This window comes from Salvia splendens, chromosome 2, assembly GCF_004379255.2.
Source record: "Salvia splendens isolate huo1 chromosome 2, SspV2, whole genome shotgun sequence".
Taxonomy (NCBI): Eukaryota; Viridiplantae; Streptophyta; class Magnoliopsida; order Lamiales; family Lamiaceae; genus Salvia; species Salvia splendens.
The window spans coordinates 40,225,322-40,244,266 of record NC_056033.1 but is presented as its reverse complement, the minus strand read 5'-3'; the positions used below and the strand labels follow the sequence as shown (position 1 = coordinate 40,244,266).

Below are 18,945 nucleotides of genomic sequence, written 5' to 3'. Positions count from 1 at the left end.
AACAACGAAGGCACTCCAATGACGAGCGGGTCTCAAACTCCCCCGGTACCCGTGGGAGGTGTATGGGGTCCGATGCCCGGGTACTACAACATGTACCCGTGGCAGCAGATGATGCCTGGGATGGCAGCGGGGGGAGTATGCCGGGGGGGTTACCGGCGATGCCGGGGTGGGCACCCGGTATGCAGATGATGCCGCGGTGGGCACCCGGGATGCAGACGATACCGGGGGGGTACCGGCGATGCAGGGGACGCCGGGGAAGGGGGGGGTACCGGCAACGCAGGGAATGCCGGGGGGGGACAACGTCTATCGCCCCAGTTTTGATTTTTCGACTGCTTGTTCGCACACATCGACCCAAACGGAGGTGCAGTTCACGCAATATGAGACTTTCTCCTTAGAGAGTAGGGCGGGGTCGGGGCCCCCTAAAGAAAAAGGGCAAGAGGGTCGGCGAGTCGTCGCAGCCGGGTGAGGACGACTGCTCGGTACGGAGGAAGTGGACGGATGCGGAGAACGTCGCGCTGTCCAAGGAGTGGGTGGGTGTTTGCGATGATCCCCTCACTTCGAACAATCAGAGGATCATCAACATGTGGGCCAAAATAGCAGCAGCCTACAAGGCATTTTGCCCGGAGGGGAGGCCGCACCCCGGGGAGGAGTGCCGGAAGGCGTGGAACCGAATCAGGGCTGGGGTGTCCCGATTTTTGGGCTTGTACGCCAACGCCCTCCGCATGCAGAGCAGTGGCCAAACGGAGGATGACTGCAGGAGGATAGCGGAGAAAGCCTTCCCCCAGCCTAGGTTGTATAAAGAGTTCACCTACTGGAACTGCTATGAGGTGCTGAACGACTCCGAGAAGTTCCGGGCAGGTGTCGACGCTGGCTGGCCGAAGAAGCAACGACGGAACTATACCGGTGATTACAGCGGCAGCAGCGGCGGTTCCCACGACCTCCCCGAGGGTGCTCAGGAGCTCTCGTCCCCTCCATCGTTCGCTCGCCGAACTCGCCCGGTTGGTCAAAGGCGGGCGTAACGGGAGGCGGGGGGGCTCCGGGGGGTCCCAGGAGGTCTAGTCGGCACCCCCCCTTGGCCAGTCGACAGAGGATCTCAAATTCTTCACTCGTCAACAAACGCGTGCTCAGATGGTCAAGATCTTAGCCGATTGGAAGGCGACAGAGGACCCCGAGGAGAAGAGCTTTCTTCACGCATTGCTCGTGAGCATGCGTGACGATTTGAAGGCCACCGCGGCACAGGAGGGTACCGGCTGCGACGGTGACGACGGGGGTGACGGAGTGAGGTGGAGGTCGGGTTTTTTTTTAAATAATGTAATTTTTTAAAATTAATGTATTAATTTTAATGTCCTATTTTTTAAATTAATGTATTTTTTAATGTACTTTTTTTAATTTAAATAATATTATTGAATTTTTTCGTATCTGTGTCGTAAATTTAATTCCGTATTTTGTGTGATTGTCAATTATTATTTGTTTTATATAATTAGGAGTGATGTGGCTAGGCTATTGCTGGGCTATTTGTTTGTCCTGATGATGTGGCAGGAGGATTTTTAGTGCTGATGATGTGGCAGGAGGAGTTTGTGGCCGGGCTATAGTTAGGCTATGACTGGGCGAAAACCATTGTGAATGCTCTTAATAACTCAAGCTTTTAGTGAAAGTCGTCAGCAAGAACTGTGACACGCCACCATACACCAACATAAAACCCCAAACCATAGATTGGCCACTCTGAAGACATTGAACATGTCTACACATGAACATCACTCATTCACTCGGTTTAGATCAGCACAGACCTCAAAGAGAAACACACTTAAACTTCTTTGAATTGTGGTGATAGGAATTAGTTATTGGTACAAATCGTGATTGAATTGCAAACGCGTGTTGTCATGTTTAGGGTTGAAGTAATTGTAGTACAATTGAAGATATCAGAAGACAGTTATAGTCATGACAATTGAATGGAAGAAAAAATGAAGCCTTTACAAGTCTAAACAGGGAAAATGATTCCTTATGATCATTATGGCGAGTGTTTGATAGGGGTCTGGAGACTGGACTGCTAGAATTTCCATCTAGTTCCGTTACAGAAAATGGGCCTTTCAGTGTTGTACTTGGGCATTTCAAGGGCAGAACAAATGAGACAACACTTGACTGGAATGTGAGTATTTTATATGCAATTTTGGTATGTATTATTCAATTTCTTCATTCAGTTCTCCCTCTGTGCTGGATGTGGTCAATCTGATGCCTATAAACAAACATGAACTATCTGCATGTGGGATGCACGGTCCACTTCTTGCTACTGGTTCTTATGAAGGAGTAAAATAAAATATGTGTGTGCGTGAGAAAAAATCGTTTCGACTCAGAAATACTCGAATGAACTGAAACTTTTACAATGGTGCAAATTTGTGGTTACCCAAATAACTAGGAGTACTATTTTAGAAATGGAGTGAACTACAAAAACAGTTTTGTAGTCCCTGAAATCAGACAGATTGATTGAGTGATCGGCGAGCTATCGAGAATATAAATAAATAAACTTGCTACAGACTGTGTTTTAAATGGATACTTACATAATCCTGTTGGCTAAAGTATATGCACAAAATAATATCAGTATTATGTACTTGGATGGTTTACTGTACCTTAATTTACTAGTAGACCTTTTAAAGATTAATTTATTGATACTCTAGTTTAAAGCTGCTTAAATATGCCAAATTCTATGTTAGTAATTCATAACCACATAATTACAGAGTATTGGCTACATCCATAAATCTAGGCAAACACATTTTGCTAGTATAAACAAACTATAAACTATTTTCTATAGAAAGTATAAACATATTTGCTCAAATGTGCTGAAGCAATTCCGTTGCCCGTGGCCTACATCTCGCTACGAGCGGTTGAGCCTTGGGCATCGTAAGCCCCGATCCATCTCCCAATCAAGGCGCTCCCATTCAAAGCATTGAATGAGCGATGCCAGGACTAGGCCTACTACGCGCAACACCATGTTCTCACCAGGGCAGCCTCTCCTCCCATATCCAAACGGCATCATCACAAACGATCCTTCTTTCTTCCCTTCTAAGTCAAACAATCTCTCGGGCTTAAATTTCATCGGATCCTCCCACCTTAGGATCCCTCTGTATATGGCCCACGTATTCACAAGCAACATTGTCCCGCTAGGCACCGTGCAACCAGCTGACGACTCGTGTGGGACAAGCATCGGTCCCACCCGGAACAGGCGTAACGTCTCTTTTATAACTGCATGTAGGTAATGTAGAAATCATGGAATAAAATATGCTCGGTCAATGGTATTTGACCAAATAATAAATGAGACGAGACATCTAATTTTGTGAAATTAAATGATATAGCGTCGCTCTACATTTTACGTAGATAAATGTAGTATATTCACTTTCTCAAATCCAATTTCCGGTGAGTGAGAAATAGTGGATTAAAGTTGGGCATAATTAGCTTTTAACTAAAGCTTGGAGTTTGAGCTTAGGGAATAATTAACTAGTGTTAATTATCCCACATAGGAGAAGTGACACATCTTTTAATGTGCTTAAATTAAGTGACTTAATGTTACTTAATAATTATAGTGGACCAAGATGGGTGAAAGAGCCCACACGCGCACACGCGCGCGCCGGCGCCCGCCCGTGCCATGCTCGTGCTCGCGGGCCTCGGGCTCGATCTTGGCAATTGATCTTTGGGTGGTCTTTGGGCTCGGGTCTGGACCCGTAGTAATCTTTTTAGACCACCGCTGAGTCAACAATCCAAGTGGTTTGACACATCGTCAAGCGTGGCACAATCCACGTGAGAAATCCACATGCTCCACACGCGAAAGGCACACTCCTGCCACAAGCTTGTAACCGCCGACGGTTACGAATGAGCCATGATGAGCCTTCATGGCTTGGCCTATAAATAGGCTAGTCATTCCACTGCATTTCACACACTGAATATCACAAGAATACTTCCTCTCTGCATAGTCTTTTCGAAGCTCTGCCTTCTTCCTCTTCCAGTTCGCCGGAGCTCGTTCCAACTGCGGTGTTGCAACGAACAAGACGTAGCCGTTTTATCTTTGGGGACGACGCGCCAAAACCGAGAACACTACCGGGGCGTATCTCGTCTTGCGGAAAGAGGCCTTCATCGACTCGGCTAAGTTCATCTTTACAGTTTCGAATTTCTTATTGTAATTTTCGTTTCTGTTTTTCTTTTCTTCAATCTTCTCTCGGGTTGTATTACGCCCGGTTAGTATTTTTATAGTTATATCTCTAACAATCGCAAGACGAGATATCGACTACAGAAGACCTTAGACTTTAAGAAAACGAAATAAAAACCTTCGAAACTTAATCCTTTACTGGAAATGTCGACCAACGTCAACACCACCGCTGCCACCACTCCGGCCACCGCCGCGTCCACTGTTCCGGCCACCAACGCCGCCGTCCCTTTCTCCACTCCATCAGCCGGTGCATCTGCCAATGCATCCACCATCTCGATGATGCCGACCCCTGGCTTCCCAGCCGCCTCATCAACTGTCCCATGGGTTTCGGACAACCCTTTTGGGGCGTCCACTGGTTCCACATTCGATGGTTCGGTTGGTTCCACTTTTAGTGGTTCCTTCGGATCCTTTAATGGACGAGTGTTGGTGCCTTCAGGCTCAATACTAGTGTTGGATCTTTCGGATCAACACGAATGTGGGGGACACTATGCCCAACACGAACCTGGGGGGTTTATGCCCAACCCAACTGTTGGCTCCTACGGGGGCAGCGGGATAGGCACCAATGGCACTAAGAATGATGCCACCCACCGAGAAGCCGCCAAAGTTTGGAGGTTCGGACTTCAAGAGGTGGCACCAAAAGATGTTCTACTTGACAACATTGGGCGTCGTGAACTTCCTCACAGAAGACGAGCCGCCCGCGCCAAGTGACCAAGAGACGAACATCGAGGTCATGGCCCACTATGATGCATGGCGCAAAGGAGATTACCTTTGTAAAAACTTTATTCTAAATGCTTTAGATGATAGTTTGTATAATGTATACTCAGTTGTAAACACCTCTAGGCAAGTGTGGGAAAACCTGTAGAGAAAGCACCGTAGTGATAATACGGGAAATAAAAAGGTTTTAATAGCTAAGTTCCTTGACTACAAAATGGTCGATACAAGACCAGTTATGGAACAAGTTCAGAAGTTCCAATTGATCATCCATGAACTTGCTGCTGAAGGAATGGCGTTGCCCGACTAAATGGGCCTTGAGCCCAATGAGGAAACTGAAAGTAGAAGCCCACTGTTTGACTTCGTTTGGACCATGAATGGGTCATTCTCCATCCATCCCCATTGACAAAACTCTACAAAATTAAGGTTAATTTTATACTCCACATAGCTTTCTTTTTGTCATTATATACCAATATAACAAATAATAATAAAATATACTGGATGCAATAAAATATCCTTTTAAATCCAAATTAAATTATTGGTATATAATATAGCCCCCAAAGCAAAATTTACATAGAAAAGTAACATATTTATGATTTATAAATAGGATGGCTATAGTGAGAAAAATTAATGGGCGATATAAAATAATTTAATGATTGGAAATGAACTTAATTAAATACTCATAGTAGTATTCTGGTTCTAGAATGAAGTACTTTAAAATGACAAATGTAAGTCCACAAAATTCTACTACTAAATGTGTCGCTCGATGAAAAGGAAATATCAATGCTCAAATACATGTTGACCCATATCCAAATTTCCCTACAATTTATTATAGATTAAATGAAAGTCGAATTATATACTGAAAATCAAATTTGGAGACATTTTGTTACCATTCTCGATTCAGCTGAAAATGGGTCAAATAGGCGTAAACAAAGAAATTAAGTAGTAAATTTTGATGAGAAATGTATACATAAATGAGAATTAAATTTCAAACATTTTTGTAAGTTTTAGGATAATTTGAATTTTTAAATGTTACTTATATACCATACATTTTCACTAAAAGGTGGATAGTTCAGCAATAGAGTCTAATTAGACATAGTTGGGTATATTCTCACTAAATGACAATAATTCAGAGATGAAACTTCAATTATCCAAATTATAAAGAACGCCAATTATTCCCCCGCCATTCGCGGCATACACTACAAGAATTTCTCACCTAGTACTTCTTAATTCTTTATTATTGAGTTTCTTTATTTAATGTTACAACTATGACTATAACTTATTATATTACTACTACTATTATTTATTTGTTGTCAAACACGAATTTCTTAGTAATAAACTTTTCTTTTGAAAACGGTGTGGAGAAACTATTCTTCTTTACAACAACCACCAAAATCTGTTTTGACTTATTTTGCATCATGCATGATTAGTTAGGTGGTGTCCTTAATTTCAAATATGATCACCATTGAATATGATATTTATAAATTTATTAGATTGACGAGCAGCAAAATAACAATACAATGCATTTTATAACATACTACAAAATACTAGTACTAATAAAAAGCAGTGATAACATATTAACAAACACACGAACATAAGAAAACAGAAACAAAACTAAAACACAATTAAAAATTATCTAAACAGCTTCAAGCAAAATGAGAAGTTTCAAACAATAGCCACAATACACAATATAGACAATTGATACTAATTGAAATGCGAATATCAATTAATTGTACATTATCAAGGTGCCATTTAATGCTTCCACCATTTATGAAAAACAGTCTCATTTTGTCATTTTGAGATGTCTATAAAAAATAGTTTAATTTATAAAAATGGAAAAAATTTATCTCATACTTTATCCACTTTTCTTCTTTCTTGGATACTTCACCATCTTTTTCTCCATACCTCTTTAACTTTATCTACTTTTCTTATTCTTTCTTATTTTACTAATTTATCATTAAAACTCGTGTGATTTATAAATGAGACTATTTTTATCGGCTAAGAAAGTAATTAAAGTTCATATGATTGTAATTTGTAAAAATGATATTATAATTACCAAAAAAAAATAAAAAATTAACTGGTCATTGGTTGCTCTCTGAAAGCAACGGGACTAAGAGCATCTCCAATGGCGGACGTCCGGTCGGACGTGCGCGACGGGCGACCGGGACGTCCGCCATTATGGCAGGGGAGGTCGGATACGGACGTCCCGTGAGGACGTCGGGTGTCCTCGGACGTCGGCGCAACAGGCGGGCGGACGTCCGCCATTGTGGCGTGGGTCGGACGTCCGGGTCGGACGTCTGATTTTTAATTTTTTTTTAAACTCTATATATACGGCTCGTTGAATTTTATTACTATGTAAAATTTTTTTCAAATCATGTATGTTTTTTTTAAATGAAGTTGTTAATTTTTCCCGTTCGTATTCGTGTTGAAATTTTATTTCCGTAAACGTAAATTGTTTTATTTGTGAATTTGTGATTTTTTCTATTGCGGGAAGTCCTAGTGGGAAGGGCGATGGGAATGGCGGATTGTGCAGGGGATGTCCTAGTGACGTGGTAGTGGGATGGGAAGTCCTAGTGACGTGGCGGGAGGTGTTTTCGGGATGTCCTAGTGGATGTCCGAGTTGGACATCCGCCCACTGGAGATGCTCTAAGGGAGTAGTTAAAGTACATATGATTGTAATTTGTAAATGTGATACTCTCTCCGTCCCAGTAAAGAGTCCCAGTAAAGATGACGCCTTTCGTTTTCTGTTTTCTGCACGTGTTCTGTAAAAATCTTAATAAATAATTAAAGTAGAGGAAAAACAAATTAAGAGAGAGGATAATATGAAAAAGACTCTCTTCTACATTATTCTCGCTCTTACTTTACTTTTCCTTCACTTTAACTATTTATTATAATTTTTTTAAAATAAATATGAAAAATGAAATCGGTCATCTTAAATGGGACACAGGAGTATTATATTTACCAAAAAATTCAAAAATTAACTGGTCATTAGTTGCTCTCTGAAATCGACGGGATAGATGCAAGTTATCTAATGTACACAAATTTGCCTTTTTTTATTAATCGAAATAGAAACATTGCAGATAATGGAAGAATGAGTTGGATATAGTATGCGAGCATGTGATCTTGCTCTTCTTTTTCTCTCTCTTTCCTGACTATACATACACACACTAGCAGAAGCAGAAGCAGCAGCAGCAGAGGCAGCAGCTGCCAATCCCATCTCCCTCTGCATTGCTGCCACCATGGACCGAAAGCAAGGCTTCTTCTCTGCTCTCAAGGACGAAGTCGTCCGCGGCCTCTCCCCGGCCCGCTCCAGGCGGGCCCGCAGCCCCTCCCCCTCCGCTTCGGGCCTCCTCCGCCGCCGCAGGCGCGCCAGCAGCCTCGGCCCGCCCGACATCTACATGTCGAGATCGGGCAGCTTCCGCCCCTGCCCCGAGGCCCTCTCTCCTCTGCGCGAGGGCCCGGACCCGGCCGGCCCGGACTCCTCCGACCCCAAATCCGAGCGGTGGGCCAATTGGCTCTGCCGCGCCCCTTCCGCCTCCGCCGCCGCGGCGGGATACTCCGCCTCCGATCTGCGCCTTCTCCTCGGCGTCTTGGGTGCGCCGCTCGGCCCCGTGCACGTTAGCAACAACGAACCCCTCCCACACCTCTGCATCAAAGATACCCCCATTGTTAGTTTCTCTCTCCTTTCTTGGAAATCTCAATTTGGTGTAAAGACTCGATTTTTTTGTGATGATCAAATAAAAATTGGTGAGAATCTATGATGCACTATCCAATTCTTCATCAACTTCACTAAATGTAGCATTTACAAATCTGTACTATTATTCGTATTTGAGTGAATAATGAATATTCTCCATTAATGAGCTTGGGCTCCTGGGATGAACTGGAACAATAAATGCTGTTTGAGAATTGAGAATTTAGATTAGACCGCATTTTTTGGATTGATGGACAGCTGGTTTGTTCATCAAGATCATGAGATAATTAATTTTTTTGGCTGTGCACATGCTGGATTTGTGGTCCAATGTTTGGAATTATGTCCAATTTCTTTTTTTAAAAGTGGGAAATTTTGTGCAGGAATCATCGTCGGCACAGTACATACTACAGCAGTATCTGGCCGCATCGGGCGGCCACAAGGTGCAGAGCTCGGTTCAGAATGCTTATGCAATGGGGAGTGTGAAGATGCTGACATCCGATATTGAGACGGCCACGAAGGTGTTGAGGAGCCGGAACTCTGCCAAGGCGGCCGAGTCCGGTAGCTTCGTGCTATGGCAGATGAACCCTGACATGTGGTATGTCGAGCTAGCCCTCGGAGGCAGCAAGGTCCACGCTGGCTGCAACGGGAGGCTCGTGTGGCGCCACACCCCCTGGCTCGGCGCCCACGCGGCCAAAGGGCCCGTTCGCCCGCTTCGCCGCGCCCTCCAGGTATTTGAATGTCATCGGTCGTGTAAGACGACAGATGCAGGGTTTATAGACTAAGGGGCAGTTTGGTAGGATAGATAATTCATCTATCTTGGAGTTATACGACTAAAAACAACATAAAATGTGTGGTCTATCATGTTTTGTTTATTTATCTTCCCTGCCAAACTACCCCTAAATGAATCTTATCGTTTGATTTTGGGATGAGTTTTCTCTAAACTTGATTTGGGATTTTGTAGGGGCTTGATCCGAGGACGACAGCGAGCATGTTCGTTAACTCAAGGTGCACGGGAGAGAAGAAGATCGACGGCGAGGATTGCTTCATCCTGAAGCTCTGTGCGGACCCCCACACGCTCAAGGCGAGGAGCGAGGGGCCGGCAGAGATAATCCGACATGTCTTGTTCGGGTACTTCAGCCAGAGGACGGGGCTGCTCGTGCACTTGGAGGACTCTCACTTGACACGGATACAGGCCAACGGGGGCGAGGCCGTGTACTGGGAGACAACCATCAACTCGTTCCTCGACGACTACAGGCCGGTCGAGGGGATCATGATCGCCCACTCGGGGAGGTCCGTGGTGACCCTGTTCAGGTTCGGGGAGACGGCCATGAGCCACACGAAGACGAGGATGGAGGAGGTGTGGACGATCCAAGAGGTGGCGTTCAACGTGCCTGGGCTGTCCATGGACTGCTTCATTCCTCCTGCCGAGCTGAGGTTCAGTTCGATCAGCGAGGCGTCCGACCTGCCTCAGGAGGATAGGGCAAAGAGGGCGGCTGCAGCTGCGGCGTATAGGGCCAAGGTGGCCGCGCTAGGGCGGTCCCACGACGGCATTGTGGTGAGGATGGATGTGTGATGTGAGAAGCAATTGAAGGGCTTCTTCCATTTCAAGAAAACTATTAGCATAGTTGGACACTAGAAGGCTGATCAACTGAGTTAAGTAGTGAAGTTGGGAAACTAAATTTAGCCAAAGTCTGATTATCTCTCTTAATTTGTAAATATGTTGGAAATGAGTCTTTGGTTCTCCATGTCCACAATTAGCAAACTTCTTTTTGTTGTCTAAATTTAATTGTATCTTTATGTTGGATAAATTTGAATTAAGAGTTAAGAGTTTTGGTGTGTGTGTGTGTGAGAATTGGAAAACTAGGAGTGGGAAATATGGAGTGATGATGATTTAGCGTGGTTGGGTGGGTTATGATTATTGCAATGAGAGCTTATGCAGAAAGGGAGTTAGAGATATTGTTTAAATTTGTGAGGAAATGATGTTTTAGTTCCTTCTTGTCTCCCAATCGACTATTTGACAATAATATGGTTAGTAATGAGTTGATTAATCAATAAAAATAACGGAATAATGTTTTATGGTAGGGTGATGAAGCCATCTTTAAATATACAAGAAAGATAAATATGTATAAGGGCGTCCTCGATTCAAGAACACGATTCCAATTCGGAATCGGCCCAACAACATATATAGTGGTACCAGTTTGAAACTGACGATTTTTGATACGATGTTGATCGTATCGAGAGTTTGATCGACAGCGAAAGAACTAGATGATTGAATTCAGAAGGTTTTGCGGAGTCTGCTCCGTCAAACAGCACGCCAGTTTTGAAGAAACAAAAAATGAAAGAAGAAAATATTTGTGGGAATAAACTTCTCATTGATAGTGGGTATGACGACAAGTTCCCTTTTTATACTCTAGGACCCTAGGGCGGTTCGACCTCCTATCTCCCGGGAAAGAACCACAAAGAAAACCCGAGATAGAGCTTATAAATATGCTCGACTTCCTACTCTATTACATTAGATAAACAAACATAACTAACTATAAATAACTAACTTCGTACTTAGTCTTGGAAACGGATTGGAGCATAGAGCGAAGGACCGACGATAGCTTCTTCTGCAGAGTCATCGGCAGGCTCTTCTGATGTTGTGTTCTTATCAGTTTTACCCATTTTTTAACACTTTATGAATATTGGAACCCAAATCAGACCTATAGAACTAATAAGCTGATTTAATAAGCTAAATCGACAGTTCCAATTTAATTATGATAAGATAAGCACTAATCATATGGTAGTATCTAATTGCGTTTGAGTGTGGAGATGGCTCATTATTACTCTTGTGCATGGCCCCTTTTTTTTAATTAAAACGAACGATACACATTTGAATTTGATAATGACGACACACTAAATAAATGAGCATAGTTTATAATTAAGGTTGAGGCTAATTTTCAATACCCAAAAAACGTGTTAAGCAACTGACAATATATAATTATCGGAAGTTTATGACATTAATAGAAAGGAGTACAGAGTACTTATCTTTTGGTCATAAAGAAATTACACTGATTATATTAACATCGTTTGGTACATTAATGAAAATGATTAATTAACTTGGGGCAAACTCTAAAACATGATCCACGATTACTGGTCATTATCTAGTAGAAATCATTCTTAGGAGCATCAAATAAAGTGTTATATATGTAGAAAAATGGACCGGAATAAAAAAAAATCACAAAAGTTTGATAGAAACTCACTGTTTACGAAAAATATCTCAAAACTCAAACGGTTGATAGAAATTCACTGGTTTTCATCACAAGCTGTTACTCCATTTCTGACTTATTCGTCGACTTTAATTTAATTAAAGAAAATTAGTTTTTAAAAAAAAATTAAAAAAAAAATAGTTGTATTCATTTTTTTTTCTTAGGTGAACCAAGCAATTAATTTTTCTTAGATAACTGAATTTTGAAGTGGGTTAGGTTTCGGAGTTGGCTGTGGTTTTGGATTAGGGGGTTAGTTACTCTATTTTTTCTGGTAATCCAACTTCATTTTTCTATAAACAACAAAATCGAGGAGACTAAATCGGAAAGGGCATCTGGATTCATATTATCTCAAAAACTTACCTTTCAATATAGAACATTAGATAACTACGCAATAATGCTGTTTTCTAGTTCAAACATATGTATATCTAGATGTCCAGAACTGGAAACCAATATATACACAAGTCACAAAAATTTATATACAAGCTAAGCTGTCTTCGATGCATGACACCAGTGAGACAACAGAAGCAAAAATTACAATAAGTTTCTGCCGTGGAAAAGGCTACAGAGATCGATACTACAACATATCGGTACAACAGCAGCAGCTCCAAAGATATAATGGTACAACGAGCTCTATCAGCTACAACACGCAGAAGAAACAAAACAGGGTAGTGGGACTGACTGCTCATGGTGTTGCCATAAGAATGAATGCTAGATTACGGTTCTATCAAATAGTTCTATGAATGCATTGTATCATCTATTTAGGGTAGGCAGGTGAAGCCATCGCCCACTCGATCTTTTCCATAGATGAATCATGAATTAGAATGGAGAAACGAAGCAACTCCTCAGAATGAACGCAAAACCAATAAAACTGCAGATTGAATAATACAATAAGTATAGTTTATGAGTATTACTGCACAATTACAGAGTTATAGACAGAACAGACCAAGTATAGTACTAGTAAATGCAACATAGAGGATAAGCAGCAATTCAAGGTGAATTTAAACATTGCAGTTTCTATATAAACATCAGCAGTTTTCATGATTCATGCATGGATTTGCTGCGAGCTCTTTTTTCAAAACACAAAACATTTGCAAAGATTTACTATTGTAGTTCGCAAAACACACTGCATTTTTTAAAATATTCAAGAAAAGAAGTATAGTGAGAGATAATCATGGATTTCATATTCACCTAGATTCCATTTCTTTGATTTCTTGGGTCATAATGCATGTAATCCTTTTACTATTTAATTTCAATATAAACAAAACAAAATTTAAATCATTGGCAACACCATAAACATTTGCTTCTAGGCCAAAAAATTATCTAAAGAAGGTACCATATTCTTAGTTTTTAGGAGCTAACATGCTGTCTACAAATTAAAAATGTTCAGACTTTAAATTAATTCAGGAAAAGTTGGAACTACTGTTGGGGGACTATGATGTGTAATATCAGGACAAAATTTGACAAGGTTATCATGAACTTTTAATGTGACAGGTAATGAATAATCTCATATGTACACTTCATACAGCAAAGTGGAGAGGGGGAATTAATCTAGTGTAGTACTTTACTGTGTAACCTATAATTCAAGGAGAAGGGTCAATAATAACAATAATACATCTAAAAAACGATTATGAAATTGCAAATTCGATCAAATCTTAAGTACCCCACTGAACCATTACTAGAAATGACACAGTTAATATCAAATAGAAACGAGCTAATCAGGAGGCTCACCAAGTAAGAAGAATATGAGAATGACGGAGAAAACGAATTGTACAGGCCGGCTATATTGCACATGATACTGGGATCTCTGAAGCTGTCTCTGGATAGTACCATACCAACCATACCATTGCTTTTCATAATCATCACAGCCTTCAAGGCAACTTTTACTCTTCTCATAGCACGTAGTAATGCCCTTCATGTACAAAGAAAGTTATGATCAAATTAGCAACTCAGTTATAAATAGATTGATAACAACTTAACAAGTACTATAGAAGATAATAGTAGATATAATTGATTACTAACTCTAGTCAGATTTGAGGCTCCAGCCTCCTGAGGCCCATCATCAGTAAGCTTTAGTTTCTTGTAACCGTTCTTTGACCACTTCAATTGCGACATGGATGATTCCATGGTATTTAAGAATCCTGAAAAACTAGGTATCTTTCGTGGTGGACGATCAGGTTTTGCACTGGATGAATCGTGCAGAGCATCATCAGCTACAACAATCTTCCATGAGCTAATGTCTGCACTTGCACTAGCTGCCCTCCGATGACCTGCAAACTTGTCCCCCTTACCCTCTACTTGAGCCAATTCAACCAAATGAGATGAACTCCTCGAACGCTCATTATTCACTTGTTGATCACCCTCATGCAAATTTTCCTGCCCCTGCACCCTAGGGCTAGCATGATGCTTTCCATAGAGTTTACTCGGGGAAGATAATGATTGCCCTGAAAGAAACAGTGCAAGCTCATTTCGTTCTCCTTCATCCAACCGCACCCAAGGCAACGGTGGCTTGCCTTGTCGTACTTTAGATTCATTCAAAGAGGTTTCAACTTTTTTGATTTGATTCTCAATTGCAACAATGAAATTTCTATGCCTATCCTTTGCATCATCGGCCGAGCTTCTACCAGGGTAACTTGATGTTACAGCACGTCCAAATTCTTCCAACTGCGATCCGTCGCACACACAACCTTTCGAATAAGTAAAGCAGAAAACATAGCGCTATACAACACAAGTTTACTAAGATAAATCATTAGACATTAACATAAGCAAATAACCTGCCACTTGGTTGTGCCATGGTTTGTCTGGAGATCTCTCCGAAGCTCATCCAAATTCCAAGAACCGGAGGGCTCCTTGATGGCATGAATCCATGTTCTATATGTCGATTCCATCCTTCACAATGAATTAGATAAATTCGATCAGTTACACCAACGGAAGGATTGTCCAATTAAAAATTCACCACCACAAAACAATAGAAAAAAAAACATTTATTCAATAACTGCGTGAAAAAATAGGAAAGTTGTTGAAGGCACCTGTCGGCAGATTCCTGAACGTCCTCCGCAGCAGAGAAAAACGGATCCTTTTCCCATCTATCAAATGTTGATGTCATTTTCTCACCCAAAAACACAGGCCCTTAATTTAAATCTACAGATTGGAGCTAAAAATAAAAATGGCGCAAACGAAAGATGCCCAGAAAACAGTAAGCAAAGCCCTAGCTGGCGCAGATCAATCTGTGTCCCGGAGAATGAGCCGGAAAAAAGTTGACAAAATTGAGGTTTAATTGAATGAGAAAACGGAATTGTGGGAAAACGGCGGCCTTTTTCTGGATTCGGGAATAATAATTGTATCGTGAAGCTGCAACTACGGAGAAAGAGGTTTTTTTCCTTTTTGCAATCATCTAAATACAACGGTGTCGTTTTCGGTTCTCGGTGTCTGCCTTAGATTGTGGTGTGCGGTCAAAATGATTGTGCGTTTATTTTATTTAATTCTTTTTAGACTAAGCTAACCAAATAATCATAATTTAATTTAGAAAATATTTGCATTTATCATAAACTTTGGTTAACATGTGTTAATCTCACATGCGATTAAAATTCTGATGATGTTCATAATTTTTTACAATATTTGGCACTATTAGTTATCGATAAGTACTATAGATAATTTTATGTATATAGTGAAGGGTAATATCATAACAAAAGGTATAAAAGTCATACTAATAAATTTGATTGGAATTTTAATCTTTAAAAGCTATACTCCATATTATCACTAACGTACGAACTGTATAAATAAAATCAATTAAAAAGTTAAAAAAAAATGGAAGATATTAGTCTTAGAATTAAATTACTCCTATAGTCTATAAATTGGATCACAATGATCTAATAAAATCTAGTAGGATTTATATTTATATATTTATATTATGATAGCTATGAATGTCCCCTTTGAAATCCTTTTTTCTTTCTCTTGTCTTGTGGTTTCTTCATTCTGTGCTGAATCTCCTCCCATCTCAGACCACATGGCACATTTGCTACTGATAATGTTTTCTGTTGCTTCTCTTTGGTGCTTAGTTTTGAATGGTTTTTACTTGTACTGTATGCAAAGTTGCTAGTTAGCTTCTTGAGGAGATCTAGAGGCAAGATTTTTAGAGCAAACTGATGTATGCATTTTGGAGTTTGGGAGAGGGGGGAATATATATGTCTTAATTACAAATACAATCAGTATTGCTTGATACTACTATGTCCAACTAAATACAATTGGGCTACCAACAGTGTGTTTCCCATCTGACCATTCCAAATGAGCAAAGCTGCTTGTGCCCGAGGGCATAGAAGTCGCAGCAAATGTAACAGTGTATGTCTTCATCTCGTTCGGAGCGCTGAAGCTCAGCACCGCCGGCTGAACCTGGATCTTGACTGAATCCGTCTCCTGAGAAACAGATACCTTATAAGTTGCTGGATCACCCACATTCGTCAGTCTCCTCGTATATTTGACAACCGTTGGCGCGCTACCACCACCACCTCGCGGCCCTGAGGCCGTCTCTAGTGGAACAGCAAAAGACGGGTAATTAAGATCTGCCACACTGTATTTCACGCCCGCCTTGCATTGATATTCTTGCTTCGCCACGAGCTTTATCATCCTAGAACTGTATCCTATGGCACAGAGAAAATCTACGTAGTTTCTGGTCGTGGTGTCGTATACTAGACCTGGGTGTAGCGCGGATAAAGGGTCCACATGTCCAGCACCATAACCAAACGGTGTGGATGCCTTTCCAGTTGCAATGTCTTTAATTGTTTCTCCATTCTTGTATCTATTGTAAGCCGTCGTCATCAGTGCTGATCTTATAGCTGCAGGGCTCCATCCTGGATGGGCAGCCTTAACGAGCGCTGCTAGTCCGCTTATGTGAGGGCAGGACATGGACGTGCCAGAAACTATGTTGAAGTCCACGTGCCGCGTGTCCTCAGGCAATCCTGTTGGACCGACCTTTCCCGTCCAACCAGCAAGTATGTTCACACCTGGTGCTATCAAATCAGGTTTCAGTATATCAGGTGTGATTGGATTTGGACCTCTTGAACTGAATGCTGCTACCACAGGTGATGGTTGGACTCCGAGCTGGGTGCTCCCGGATGCAATTGTGGCAGTCGGATTCGCGTCTGAAAAGTCGTACTTCTTTATCTCCTCACCCGGAGCCTGGCCTACTGCTGCTGTGGGTATAAAATGGGCATCAGCAACCAGCTCTTCTCCGAATGCCTCAGTGTTTGCAAGAATCATTCCGATCCCACCGGCCTCTTTGACTGCGAGACCTTTCTGTGCCCTCGGGTTCAGCCCTCGGTCGCACACCACGATCTTCCCCTTGGCCTTTTCCGGGATTAGGCCTCCTTCAATGCACATATTACCATTGGATGCTTTACTAATATTGCCAGCATAAACCAATGGGACTAATGAGCCAGGTAATGGTTTCCCACTGTAGAGTGATTCCCCTGTTAGCTTTCTACCGTTTCCAAGGGTGATATACGATGGGAACTGCCGGTCCATCGTGCCAGCCCCCACTGTAGTTATCCATGGCGCGACGTTAGACAAGCTACCTGGTCGCGGCCCTCCATTCCCGGCTGAGCATGACACAAAAACTCCTTTAGACGCTGCTGCAAAAGCTCCTATTGCAACAGTGTCTTGGAAGTAGTCATTGACTGATCCACCCAGTGACAGGGATAGGATGTGGACACCGTCTTCAATTGCCTTGTCCATCGCCATTAGTATGTCGCTGCTGAGGCATCCTCCCAGCCAGCATACTTTGTACGCTGCCACTCTCGCGTGCTTGGCCATTCCGCGTGCTGTGCCTGCAGCATAGCCGAAGAGACTTGCTCCAACCACGGCTGATCCAGCTGCTGTGGTCGACGTGTGTGTTCCATGGCCGTCATCGTCCCTTGGGGATCTGGATTCTTTCGTCTCATCAACTGGCCCGTATGCTGCTTCATAGCCCTGTGAGAAGAACCTTGCACCTATCAGTTTGCGGTTGCAGCTTGACGAGCTGAAGGTTCTGCTTGCTTCACACGCTCCCTTCCAGCCAGGAGGGACCGGGCCCATGTCCTTATCATCATAGCTACTTGATTCGGGCCAAACCCCTGTGTCCAGCACGCCAATGATCACGTCACTTGGCGTGCTGGACTCAGGAAAGGATTCATCACTGTTGTGGATTCCGAGGAACTCAGGTGATCTGGTGGTGTGGATTTCGCATCTCTTATCCTCTTGAACCAAAAGGACTCCCGGTTGCTCTTCAAGCAACCGAGCCTCCTCCTCTGTTAGGCGGGCCGAGTATCCATGGACAACGTTATTGTAGGTGTAGAGCTTGCTGGCAGTTTGTGACACTGACTTCAGAGAAGAGTCATACCACTGCAGGTGATCGTCGAAGCTTTCTGGCACGCTCGACTTGTCCATGTGAACTATGAACGTCGTCGTCTTCTTCGTCTGCTGATGCAAAACCTCTGCATCAACAAAGGAGTGGCAAAGAAACACAAGCGTCAGGACAATAAGCACAGGCATCATGTAAGTTGTTTGAGATATGTGTGTTGGGTCTTAAACTGTTACACTCATACATATATAGTCATAATCTGGTCCCACATTAAGTTAGAAGTAATTGGAGAGAGATGATTCCATTGGTATAAGATTCAATTATTCATCTACAATCAAGTAATATCAAGAATCTTTTTGCATCATTACTTTTGGTGTCTCTCTCCCTAATTTGTAATGGAATTCTTTTCTTTGTATTTTTACTTGCAAGTTTGCTTTTTTGTTTTGGTGATATTGATGGTTTAATGTTTCATGTTATTACACACATGGGTGGTTTCATCAGAACAACTAGCTGATGTGATCCCTTTTGCATTCAAGAATTTTGAGTGGCTTAAATCATATGAGTGGTCCTTTCTCAACAAATGCTTGAATATATTCAAGAACACTGCCAATTCAATTGAGATGTGATTGGACTGTTTGTGGGAGATCGGCTGTCAGCCTCTTAGTTGAAAGTGAATTGTGGCATGATGTTATGTTACATGATAGCAAAATCATGGTGTGCTTTGTTTGTTTTAAGTGAATTATTAGCAGATAGCAGTGGAAAGATTGGG

The 18,945-nt window shown here is 42.1% G+C and overlaps 4 protein-coding genes across 4 annotated transcripts; 1 reads left to right on the top strand and 3 right to left on the bottom strand.

Moving 5' to 3' along the window:
- Positions 1-2,869: 2,869 nt before the first annotated feature.
- Positions 2,870-4,467, bottom strand: LOC121779853 (cytochrome P450 81D11-like). Its single transcript, XM_042177311.1, has 2 exons — positions 4,314-4,467; positions 2,870-3,237 (listed from the first exon to the last, which is right to left on the bottom strand). The coding sequence occupies exons 1-2, from the start codon at positions 4,465-4,467 to the stop codon at positions 2,870-2,872; spliced, it is 522 nt and encodes a 173-aa protein (XP_042033245.1).
- Positions 4,468-8,054: 3,587 nt separating this feature from the next.
- LOC121766409 lies at positions 8,055-10,378 on the top strand. The gene is made up of 3 exons (XM_042162705.1): positions 8,055-8,574; positions 8,978-9,325; positions 9,559-10,378. The coding sequence occupies exons 1-3, from the start codon at positions 8,146-8,148 to the stop codon at positions 10,168-10,170; spliced, it is 1,389 nt and encodes a 462-aa protein (XP_042018639.1). The 5' UTR covers positions 8,055-8,145; the 3' UTR covers positions 10,171-10,378.
- A 1,872-nt stretch (positions 10,379-12,250) lies between these two features.
- On the bottom strand, positions 12,251-15,269 carry LOC121766399. The gene is made up of 5 exons (XM_042162693.1): positions 14,872-15,269; positions 14,617-14,731; positions 13,865-14,506; positions 13,574-13,754; positions 12,251-12,713 (listed from the first exon to the last, which is right to left on the bottom strand). The coding sequence occupies exons 1-5, from the start codon at positions 14,946-14,948 to the stop codon at positions 12,688-12,690; spliced, it is 1,041 nt and encodes a 346-aa protein (XP_042018627.1). The 5' UTR covers positions 14,949-15,269; the 3' UTR covers positions 12,251-12,687.
- A 702-nt stretch (positions 15,270-15,971) lies between these two features.
- Positions 15,972-18,429, bottom strand: LOC121792815 (subtilisin-like protease SBT1.7). Its single transcript, XM_042190920.1, has one exon. It carries the CDS (start codon positions 18,368-18,370, stop codon positions 16,067-16,069), a length of 2,304 nt encoding a protein of 767 aa, XP_042046854.1. The 5' UTR covers positions 18,371-18,429; the 3' UTR covers positions 15,972-16,066.
- Positions 18,430-18,945: the final 516 nt, after the last annotated feature.

Coding starts and splice junctions, on each gene's coding strand:
- LOC121792815 (XM_042190920.1), bottom strand. CDS start 18,370: ATGATGCCTGTGCTTATTGTCCTGACGCTTGTGTTTCTTTGCCACTCC.
- LOC121766409 (XM_042162705.1), top strand. CDS start 8,146: ATGGACCGAAAGCAAGGCTTCTTCTCTGCTCTCAAGGACGAAGTCGTC. Junction 8,575..8,977: donor GCATCAAAGATACCCCCATT/GTTAGTTTCTCT, acceptor AATTTTGTGCAG/GAATCATCGTCGGCACAGTA. Junction 9,326..9,558: donor CGCTTCGCCGCGCCCTCCAG/GTATTTGAATGT, acceptor GGGATTTTGTAG/GGGCTTGATCCGAGGACGAC.
- LOC121779853 (XM_042177311.1), bottom strand. CDS start 4,467: ATGGTGGATGCATTGGCAGATGCACCGGCTGATGGAGTGGAGAAAGGG. Junction 3,238..4,313: donor TAAAGGATTAAGTTTCGAAG/GTTTTTATTTCG, acceptor ACCTACATGCAG/TTATAAAAGAGACGTTACGC.
- LOC121766399 (XM_042162693.1), bottom strand. CDS start 14,948: ATGACATCAACATTTGATAGATGGGAAAAGGATCCGTTTTTCTCTGCT. Junction 14,507..14,616: donor ATGGCACAACCAAGTGGCAG/GTTATTTGCTTA, acceptor GACGGATCGCAG/TTGGAAGAATTTGGACGTGC. Junction 12,714..13,573: donor TCTCATATTCTTCTTACTTG/GTGAGCCTCCTG, acceptor TTCAATCTGCAG/TTTTATTGGTTTTGCGTTCA.